The following is an 11,904-nucleotide window of genomic DNA, read 5'->3' on the forward strand; positions in this document are numbered from 1 at the left end:
GGTTTACCATTGACTACCTTAGACCATGTACGTTATGTGCAAACTCTTATTACTTTATTGTTTCATAAAATAATACGAACAATATTTTATTTTTTGTGATCTAATTAATTTTTATTTATTCTATCTACTGACTTTTAAAATTTAGATTACATCTCGTACTAGTCCTTTTGATTTTTACTGTATTTTCATAGATTTTTCACTCTGCATTGTTCAAAGTAAGATGATTAAGTTATATGTTTACCACTTACGATCTCTTGACAACAAATTGCAGATATATTAACCAAAAGTGTTCGGTAAGACCCATCTTTAAACAGATATTTGAATTAAAACCTAAAATGTTTTGTATCTGCAACTTAAGATCATTTTGATTCTAAACAAATTAGATATTGGATAAGTCCTCTTAACAGCAAAACTTTGCATACAAATCTTGTTACTAATGTGCTACCAAAACTAATTTTACTTCTATGGCGTTGCTGCCCCACATTGGAAATTATGAACCAGAATATATATCATGGATTTACAAAACTGTTAAGTTTGGATTTTCTGATGCACCTCTTTCTCCATGTTAGAATTTTCTGGAGGACTAATGCACTGCATATTCCAACGATGAATGATTGTAAAGGACCTCTTAGATGTGAATATTATGAACATAAACTGAAATTTTCATGACTTATTTTTATACTCTTACAAACATTAACAAAAGTACTAATTAAAATATATTCAAATAAACTCTTCGATACTTCTCCCCTGGTACATGGAACTCCCTTAATACATGGCGCTAAACACATAGAAGGTGAGAAGCTAAGATCAGTCAACAAGAGGATTGAGCACCTGACCAACAAAGAGGATCGTTCCTGTCAAGTCTTCTCTTATCACAAATAAGAAAGGATGGTCAGCGACAAAGTCTATTGGAGATGGAACACGCATAATACTCCCTACTAGTACTGTGGCTGCTGTGGCAGCAGTAGCTTCTGTGCCTTTTTCATTCACTTCAATGAAAGACTTATGAAATATATTAGAAACACAAAGGTTTTGACCCTCAGAGTCCACCATTTTCGTCAAACCTCCCGTAGAGAAAGGTAGAACCACTCCTAACTCTTTCAGTACATCAGAAGTTTCAAGCCCAAATAAAATTTTGAATCTTGGAATCCTAAAGTCACCTACTTCGACTTGATGATAAGGAAGCATGCGATCGAGCAACTCAGATTTGGAAGCCAACTTCTCAACCAAAGCTGACAATCCATCTTTTGAATTCGGAAGAAAAATATACATGGAGAATCGACGCTTATCTTCGCCTTGCTTATAAGGAAGACCAAGGACTTTAAAATCATTGAATTCTCTAATAAACTGATCCATCTCGCTGGTCATGAAGGGAACCTTGACAGAGTTACCATTCAAAAGGTGAAAATCATTATTTTTGGTTAAGGAAACATCAAACTTGTCATTCCATATTCCTTTAAAGTATAATGCATTAGCAAAGACAAGCCGGGTGTCTCCGTCGATTGATCCTTGGGGAAGAAGTTCTTTAATGAGACCATTAGTCTCTTTTTCAGACCATAAATTCACTTCATTGCTCACTTCAACAGCCTTCAAAACCATATCAAATTTAAAACTCAATCGCATAAACAGATAATTTGAATTGCTTTAATCAATTAAAAATTTAGCAAAGACGAAAAGTCGTGAACTATGAAACCCTAACACAAAATAGTTTGAAAATAAAAACAGCATATTGCATATACATTATACGCACCTTGTTCTGGAAATCAACGGAGGACAAATTGGCTTTGAAGTCAGTAGACACGATTTGTTTGAAGGAAGGTTGAAGAGATAGGGTTTTATCAATCCAGACACCGTCAACGAAAGAGAGGAGAGGTCCGCCAGCTGGAGAAGCGTCGGTGAGGACGACGGAAACGAGCTGAGAGGCGAATGAGATGAGATGATCGGTGGATTTGGATTGGAGGAATGAGAGAAGCTGTTGTTGTACGGGACCGTCGGAGCCAGCAGCGATGATGCTAAGCACAAGATGGAGCAACAATGGCGAGAAGACGATGTTCATATCACTGTGAGATACATTTGAAAACAAATGGTTGGCGATGGTGAATGAAACGTTGGTTTGGTTGGTAATTGATTCACGGAGATCCATTCTCTGTAGTCCCGTTTTCGAACACTATTCCTCAGAATCAAAGGAGGTGATTTTTAATTTGAACTTGGATGCCACTACTTATAGTAGTAGTTTCAGACTGTGCAACCGTGTCGCTATAGGTGTTTGGCTTTTCGAACAAAAAAACGCGTCCTCTCAATGCTTACAGATTAAGTTTGAAATATAATATTGTATTCTGCATTTTAGTGTTTCTCTCATTAAATAATATTTTCTTTTTCAAATTCTACTAATTTGTTAAATATCTTATTAATTAGAGTGGTTAACTCTCTTCATAATTTTCGAATCAAAATTGAGGTTAATTTTGTAATTTTATAATTTTAATTTATAGCTATTTTTTTTCTTTTTTTAATCCTAACCCACTTTTTTAAAATCCTAACCCATATATAAAATTCTTTAATTATTTAATAAAATTATTAAAGTTGTTAAATCTATTCATAATTTTGAGGTATCTTGGGACAATGTCATTTTTTAATCCACTTTTTTTAATCCTTGGGACAATGTCATTCCTCCCTCTCATTCCATTTTAGTTTGGAGGTATCTTCACAAAAAAATCCCCACTGATGACAACTTGATTTCTTGTGGCTGCTCCCTCCCCTCCATGTGTTCTTTATGCAAGAAGGATTTCGAAAATTCTCAGCATGTCTTCTTTGATTGCGATTTCTCTCTTCATCTCTAGAATTGGATCTCTTCTTTGATTGGCATCCGGGCTTTGCTCAGCATAGAGGATTGTTTGGCAGTCCTTAAGGATTCTTGGTCTCCTCAAGCTATGCTCATCATCTCTGCCTGCTTCACTTCTCTGTTTTACCACATCTAGAAATCTAGAAACCTTGCTCTTTTTGAGGACAAGACTATTTATTGGGATAGCCTTAAACCTTGTGTGTTGTCCCAGGTCAAAATCATAGGAAGCTCTAAATTGAAAAGATCAAACTCTGATATGAGGAGCTTTTGTGTCATTAAAGCCCAAGCATTGATGTGAACCCGAGGCTGCCTAGGAGATGTTTGGATGTGTTTTGGTCCCCTCCCCCGGTTGGATGGATTAAGTGTAATGTGGATGGCCTTGCTAAAGGATCCCCTATGACAAGTTCCTGTGGTGGCATATTTAGAGATGATAAAGCTAGGCATTTGGGGAGTTTTTGCGCTTACCTCCATGCTGGGAATGTTGTTTCTGCTGAGCTGCTTGTAGCAATCATGGCAATTGAGAACGCTAGGGATAATGGTTGGAACAAATTGTGGCTTGAAACTGATTGCATCTTTGTGGTCAAGGCTTTTTCAAAGGTGGATATGGTTCCTTGGCATTTAAAGGCTCGTTGGAGTTTTTGCTGTGCTTACACTCTTCAAATTGATTTTGTTGTTTCGCATACCTTTCGCGAAGCAAACTTTTGTGCTGACTTATTAGCTAACATAGGATACAACACCAAGAAATTCACTTGGTTTGATAGTCTTCGTCATGATCTTTCCAAGGACTTTTTGCTTGACAAACAAGGCTTCCCTAGATTTAGGCTTTGTACTTAATGGCCCTTGTGTTTGTCTTTTGTCCTTGAATCCTGTAATTTTTCTCTTTTAATGAAATCCTTTTTTGTTTAAAAAAAAACTATATTCATAATTTTGAAGCTAAAATTGAGATTAATTTTGTATTTATTTCTTTATTAATTTATTTAAAATTATAGTTATTCTCTTTTTATAATTGTAATCTAATTTTTTAAAATCCTAATCCACGTTTAAAATTCGTTATTTATTTATTTAATAAAAAATTTGTAATCCCACGTATTTGAATAGTTTTACCTTTTAAATGGTTTTTTTAATTGATGAAATATTAAATAAAAACTATTGTCAAAATAACTTTCCATTTTAAATTCAATAGAATTAGTCAAATGTAACTTCTCTTTTCAATATATTATTGATTTTTAAAAATTTTAAAAATTCTTTTTTTACGTTTAAATTTTTATTATAAATAAATTGTAATTTTTATATTATTTTATTTAGTAAATATTATTTTATACTCATATTATTTTATTTTGTTATTTATTTAATAAATATTATTATGAAAATAATAATTATTATTATATAAAAAAATTATATTTTATTAATAATTAGTAAATCACGATACATTCAATACCATCATTTTGAAAGTTCCCCCCACTTTCCCCATATCCTTCTCTCTTTATCAAATTTAAAATGCATACTCGCCATATAATATGTAAATAGGCATGTTTAAATATCGATTATTCAAATACATATACAGATATTAATATTCGGATGTCCATTTAGAAAAGTCTTAAGATTGGAATTCGGACAAATAATTTTTACAAATGCGGCATTTATTTTGGGACAGAGGGATCAGGGAATAACACTTTTCCTTAAGCCTCTAAAAATTTCTTGCATTCATATTCATCAATTTATGTTATGAGTCGTGTGCAAAGCTTAAAGGTGAAAGGCTCAACATTAAAAGTGTGCATATTAGGTAGGTTTTCTCCCTTCTTGAAAGAGACGATTTCACCCAAGGGAACCGTGGTCATACTGCACTGCATTTCAACTTTTAATTTGGGAAACATATCCAAAATTATTGTCCAAGAAATTCAATTTTGTTCCAAGAGAAAAGATGACATGATCTACTTCCCTTGTCTCATTACTTGTGCAAGAGACAAGGAGTTTCTAAGAATTTCACAAATGAGATCAGTCATCCACAAGCTGGGTTAGACAAGGAAGCAATCATGACTTTGTTGAGGCCAAAGGGTGAGAAGAAACGGCAGGAGGCACGCCAGAGGATGTCGCGAGTTAGTTCTTTGTTTAACAACGAAGAACTCTTGTGGGGAATTTTGTTACAAATACAAAAGGACCGACGAGAGTCTTCCGTTTTGTGAGAGACCAACATACATGGTATAATATAATGTACTCCCTTCATAAGGATCGTGTGATAAATAGGCCACTAGTGTTCCTTGAGCATATATTATGGGAATTATTGATCAAAGGAGATGAAGACAGCCAAGAGAACCATTCCGAAAGGAACGAAAGATCAAAAGAAAATTGGGTGAAAAAGGACAATATGAAAAGCAAGAAAAATGTGTCCTTTAAGATATAGACAGAGAAGATTTATGGCGTGATTAAATATGACACCCATACAAAGAAGAAGAATTTTAAGAAGTTCAAGAAGGTATAGAGTCATGTTAATAAAGCTATTGAGGAAGTGAGTCCAATGAAGGAATTCAACATAAATGAACCCGTTGAGGAAGAGCAACATGACGGTGGCAGGACCATTAATGAATTGATCAAAAAGGTGACTAAGGATTGAGAAGATAGGAGTAAGATTTAATCTGTTGAGGAAGAAAGGGCTAAGGAAGATGAATATATAGAAACTAATATAACGCAAGTTGAAAGAGAGCGTGAAGAAGAAAAACATGTGGAAGACAAAGAACAGGAAGAGGAAGAAGAGGAAATTGAGAAGTATGAGGAGAATGGAAAAGAAGAAGTTGATCTAGAGGATTCAGGAGAAGAATCAGAAACATAGTCTAAAAAGGATGAGCCTACTAAAGGCAAGGATCCAAAGGAAGTTGTGAAAGACTTCGACACGCCAGAATACAACAACCCCAACAAAGAACCCCAAGAAGAATATGTCGAGCTAGAAATGGCTATCAACCTTGCCAAAGTCAACAAAACAAAAAACGCCAAGACCCTAGAAAAACCTCACATCCCAATTCAAATGAAAATTCCCACAAAAGTGAAGAGTACAGAAAATAAAAAGATCACAATGAAGTTCAAAGAATCAAGTCCTCTTAACGTTCCAGAAAAGATCATCGAGGAGAAAAGGATGCAAAGAAAAGAAAAATAGTAGAAAAAAAATGCTACTAGGAAGAATAATAGACTTAAGGCCTAACTTGTATTTCCTACTCATCATCTTCTATTATTTCATTTAGTGTCTAAGTCATGGCATGCCATAACTCGCCAGATGACAGAGTGGATCATGTCCTTACTCTATGTTTGGGGATACGATAACTCATGTCATAAATTTAGACAACTAGCTAATTTTAGTCATGTTTCCTTTTTTTATGAATTTTAGTTTTTATGTTTTTATGTTTCAAGCATTTAGCGCTTAAGTTTAATGAAAGTTAAATTTCATGGTTGTCTTAATTTTAGTTTTAATCTTTTTTGCTAAAAAAAAAACTTCTAACTTCATATCTAAAATAGCAGAATTTCTAAGAACTTATGAGACTTCGAATTAGACTACTAATAATATTGGAAACAAGGTCTTGATAATAAAAATTAATGCACCTACTTATGACTTTCTGAGAAGCCATGTCGCGCTAGAAGTAGTAAGGAGAGTAGTTAGCCTATTAAGAAGTTTGAATTGTTCTAAAATATGGAATAATATTCGTTTTAGTGTTTATTTTAGGGGAGGAAAATAAAATTGCTTAAGGCTATCACAAGGATCCACTGTATATATAAATTAGCACACAAAGTGTGCAAAAAGATTGAAAAATGGAAATTAGCATTATAAATAAAGTACATGTACCCAAAACTGGAGGGACGGTGGGTGTCTTCACCATCTATAACAGGTTGGACTAATTACAAGTGAGATTATGTCAGGTGAAAAGATAAAGCATCTAGCAAAACGTATTAAGAAAAAGTAATGCAAGTGTAAGCCTCAAGTTCAGAATGAGCTAAAAAGCCAACAAAAAGCAAGATAGTTAATTCCCCCTACTAAATCGAAAAATGTATTTCGGGCCATAAGATAGTTAATTATCTTAACTGAAGACTTAAGGCATGACAGATAACCTCAGGAAGCACACACATGCACACACAGACACACACACACACACACACACACACCAACATGATTTATTTGTAAGAAAACTCAGTTGTGCCAATTTTTGGATGTAGTCTCGCTAGAAAAATTTTGAGTTGCATATGAAATGAGTTGCTAGAGTAGGGGATGGAGGGAAGGAGAATTTTTCTTTTTTTGATATTATATGTCGCATCACCTAAGGACAGATAATGGTTCAAGTTTTGGGGTGTGATAACACACTATGTATGAGGCATCATAGCCCTTAACACTTGATTAATATTTTTATTCAATAACTTATTAGGTTAATTTTAGTGCACTTTTGTTGTTTTTAAGTAAGTTGTAAAAAGCTCAATAGGTGCTCTCATTTATGAGTTTTTATGTGTTTGTTATGTGTATTGGGATGACTTTTGATAAATCCTGGAACGAAAGAACTAGAGCAACACCTTAAACACAACTTTGAGATGAGAACAAGTGCAATAGAGGTTACAAATAATGGAAATTCACAATTTTAAGGAATATGTGACATTAACAAACAAAATTGGAGCGCATTTGAGTCAAAAAGTAAATGAGATAAGATCAAGTCACTAGAAGACAAAAGATTATGAAATAATACAGCCACTACACCGCGTAACTTATCTCCTTGCAACACAGGACTGACGCAAGGCACCGCCGCCGTCTCCCTGCACAACTAACCTACCACACGACACTTTGTCCCCTAATGTTGTTTGTACATTACTCGACAATGGTACGAAAATGAATAGTTTGAGAGAAACTTGCTGATTCTTAGGGGCTAGATGTAATGAATATTCAAAAGTCCATGATCCAAAGACTCCACCAAACCCTAGATTAAGTTGACTTTAAAAGGACCTCTTGGTGGTAGGTGTCATACCCCAAAATTTGCCAACATTATTTCTCTTATTCAAGCTTCAAGTCCATAGGCAAAAGCTCATAAACACACTCTCCTATACAAAAGCTCTGAACTAGGGTTTGATTAATTCAATGGAAAATCATTGAATCAATGGCTCAAGGTGGTTCCATAGGGTCACCAACATCCCAAATTATCTCCATATAAAGTTTCAAGTCAAACAGAGCAAATTTAGTCCCTCAAATCCTGATTAGGTCAACAGTCGACTCTCAAGGGCAAAACAGTCATTTCAAGTCAATATACAAGATATTTGGTCAACAACATCCTCATAACCCTAAAATCATCATTTGATCAAGGGTTGATCATGATGATGCAAGGAAAGATCAGAAAAGTCAAAAGTCAAAAGTTACTATTTTGGGCATGAATTGAAAAAGTCAACCAAACTTTGAAAATTCACCAAATATTCATACTTCATCAGAAAAATTCCCACCAAAGCTCATTTTGAAGGGAATTCATTCCTCTATCCAATGGTCCAAGAATCAAAGCTCATAGGTCAATAATCTAAGAGATATGGCTTCATACATTATAGGTCCTTTTCAAAAGTCAACAAGAAGACACTTTTTTCAAAAGAACATAAAATGAACATGGAAAATAATTTTGATATGAGACCAAAGACACTGATTAGAAGACTCTTCAAGGTTTCTAAAAAGTCCTAGAACACCTCCATACCTCAAAAATTGAGGGAGATACACCTTGTCAAAGTTGGATTATTTTTGAAAAAAAATGTGAAGAGAAAAGGTTCAAAACTCAAAATATTTCTAAATGGGCCCATATTATTTCCATCCAAACCTCATCTTAGGCCCATGCACGTCCCAAAATTATATCTCATTATTTTTTATTATTTTTATGGATTATTTTATGGTTTTTTATTATTTAAATCATAAATTAATCATATAAAATAATAAGTAAATAAAAGATATGATTTTGCTTTAATTTTAAGTCAAGAAATCAGACAATATATTCCCCTAAAATCAACGAAATTCGTGCAAATCAAATTGATCACAAAAAGATTGAAATTGGACCTAATATAGAAACTTCCATGAATCAAATTTTGAGATTGCCAATTATTGATTCAAGGAGATTTGCTCACGTTTTATTAACCCTAATCACTCCTCTATAAATATACAACAAGTCCATAGTGCAAGGATGACAGTTTTCTGCCTCCAAAAGACCTAACCCGAGTTCAAAAAGTCACAAAAATTCTCAATCACGTTTTCCAGTTGCAGGCGAATTCAAGGATTCCTTTTGATCAATTCACATCCCTAAGGTATCAAGGAAGCTTCCCAGATTGGTTTCGAGTCTTGAAGCGTTGCAGATCATCGCCAAAAACCCCACGGTTTGTCAAACCTTAAACTCCATCGTATCCATACATACACGCATCTTTAATCAATTTTAACTGCATATTTGTGTTTGTTAAGGTATTTAGATGAATTCTGGATGGTTAATTGTTTGTTTGCGCACCTATAGCAAATTATGCCATGAAAGAGAACTAGGGTTTCGTTTTAGGGATTTTTGTTACAGGTACACTTGAGCCAAATTGAGGCCATGGTTGTCTTCGTGAGATCTGGACGAACACTCCCATGGCATCGCGAAAAGTTTTTGTTGGCATTTGCTTGGATTCGTAAACGCAGGTTTGTAGTGACGGACACCGTCCGTAGGTAAAGCTCTTTTTCAGACCTAAGGCGACGGACGGAGGTAGGAGATGACGTACGTGTCTCCTTCTCGCTGGCTGGGGCTGCGCGCGCTTCATGTTTCAAATCCAGAATGTTCCGGTGCATTAAGATGTACGCTATGGCCATGCTCCCTCACTCTCCTGGCCACCAGATCATTTACCAGCCTCATCCAATGTGTAAAGACGTGCAGATCCACCGTATGCCTTACGCCCGCGCCACACTGAATCACAAGCTAAGTATTTTGCAAATTTTTTTTATTTTTAATTATACAGCCTTTTGTTTTTATTTTTATATATTTACACTTTGTTTTTTTTATAAAAGTTATTCTTAATATATAAAAACTATATAAAAATTATATAATATTTTTTACATGTTTATTTTATTATTTAATCTATTTATTTATTTTTTAATTAATAAATTCATATATACTTGTTTCCTTTTTATATTTATTTAAATGACTTTATTTATTTATTTTAATTTACCTTTAAATCTTTAGAAAATCATGATTGTTTTATTTAAACTCCGAAAAAATTCCAAAAAATATTTTCGTATTCGTTTTAATTTTCTGATTTAATTAATTAGGTCGCGAGACCAATAATTAATTAAATCATCTATTTTCTCTTATTTAATTCCGTACCCTAATCAGGGTTCACGAAGATCATGCCCTACACTGAATGTTTTCTTTTCTGTGCTTTTTTCAGGGTTAGCAACATGATTTCTCCCGATCACGCGTCTTCATAAAACCCGAAGTTAAGTAATTTTATTTAGTTTAATTTAAATTATATTTGATTTATCTTTTAAATTAGGGTTTGTGTCGCTTTCATCTTCTTCTGCCTTGTCTCTTTTCAGGGTTAACCTTAAAGCGTCCTATCAACCATATCAGATCAAATCCGAGCTAAGTACCCTTACCTATTTAATTATTTTATATATATATTTATTTATTCTTTATTTTAGGGTCAATCCCGTTCGCCTTTGAATTAGCCATACACTCACCCTATTTTGTTTGCCTTTTCCAGGGTTTGTCAAATTGCCAAAGCCACGAGTTTGGTAACCCTAAACCCTAACCTTTTATTTTTGTGTTTAATTATTACTTGTGTCAAACCCTATTAAGGGATCCGCTGGTTACAATTTCCCTCCCCCCATATTACTGTTTCTTGCCTTATATTATCTGCGTGGTTAGTAAAATAGGGAGTGGCAACCATGAATTGAATTTAGAATCGCTAATTTACAAGATAATATAATTGAATATAATCACGTGATTGGTGCACACACGCACGCTTTTGGGTAACCTCTCTGTTGCCTGTTGCCTTGTTGCTTGTTGCCTTGTTGCCTGTTGCCTTGTGTTTTTTTGCAGAATAAGCCAAGTCCCTCGAATACGAGGATACCTCAGCCATGTTGCCTCGATAAAAAGGTCACGACCCTAAATGATGCTGCCTTCGATACACAAATGACCTCGACCCTCGGAAGTTGCCTACGAAAAAAGGCTGAGGCATCTTCTGGTTGCCTAACAAAAATGGCTTATTTTGATTCTTGCCTTAGACTACCTGCCCTTCTGTGGCATGGGATAGTCTCATGGCAAAGGATGCTTCGACGACCCTTCAACCTCCAAACGAAAGGCTTCCTGCCCTCTTATGGCAAGGATAGACCCTTTCATCCTGAAAGGCTAAAAAAGAGACCTGACCTATCATCTGAGTTTAAGGTAATTGCCCCTAATTGCCTTGCAATGCTCATCTTTAATATTCTTTCTCACAATTCTTCGAAAACTGGCTACGCTCATTTACGAGCTAAAGTCCACTTTTTTCTTTCATCTACCTTTTTTTAAAAAAAAAACAAACGAGCAAGCAAAGCAATTAAGAGCCCATGGAAAACCATGGATGCAAAGGGTGCCTTACACCTTCCCTTTGCATAAATTACCCCCCGAACTTAGATTTCTTTAAAAAGGTTTTTTTTCTGTTTCTTTTTTCCTTTCTGAATTTGTTTGGATAAAATAAAAGTCGGTGGCGACTCTTGCTTACCGCGACATTTCGATTGATAAAAAGTCAGTTCACCGTATTACAGTAGGCATGGTAATGGGGCAGGTCGGGGGCGGTTTTTACCTTCCCTAAACCCAAACACAAACTCTCAAACAAACCATGTTCCCGGCCCCAACCCCCAATAGGGATGGATAATTAAAATCCAAATCTATCTCAAATGGGTTCAGGTTGAGTTTGGTATCCCCGCCCTGCCACCATTCATTTAGTGAAATCAATTTTTTAATTGAAATATTTATTTTTTCCCAAAACCAAATTACATTAAAAATAATAAAATAAAACAATCTCAAAATATTTCATGCATATATTTCAAAAAATTTAAATAATAAATACAA

General features: G+C 34.6%; 2 protein-coding genes across 2 annotated transcripts; one reads left to right on the forward strand and one right to left on the reverse strand.

The window, feature by feature from the left end:
• Window positions 1-383: 383 nt before the first annotated feature.
• LOC131660897 (serpin-ZX-like) lies at window positions 384-2,173 on the reverse strand. The gene is made up of 2 exons (XM_058930256.1): window positions 1,751-2,173; window positions 384-1,587 (listed from the first exon to the last, which is right to left on the reverse strand). Exons 1-2 carry the CDS (start codon window positions 2,141-2,143, stop codon window positions 808-810), a joined length of 1,173 nt encoding a protein of 390 aa, XP_058786239.1. The 5' UTR covers window positions 2,144-2,173; the 3' UTR covers window positions 384-807.
• Window positions 2,174-3,235: 1,062 nt separating this feature from the next.
• Window positions 3,236-3,673, forward strand: LOC131657844 (uncharacterized). Its single transcript, XM_058927199.1, has one exon. It carries the CDS (start codon window positions 3,236-3,238, stop codon window positions 3,671-3,673), a length of 438 nt encoding a protein of 145 aa, XP_058783182.1.
• The last annotated feature ends 8,231 nt before the right edge of the window (window positions 3,674-11,904 follow it).

This window comes from Vicia villosa, linkage group LG3 (genome assembly GCF_029867415.1).
Source record: "Vicia villosa cultivar HV-30 ecotype Madison, WI linkage group LG3, Vvil1.0, whole genome shotgun sequence".
Lineage (NCBI taxonomy): Eukaryota > Viridiplantae > Streptophyta > Magnoliopsida > Fabales > Fabaceae > Vicia > Vicia villosa.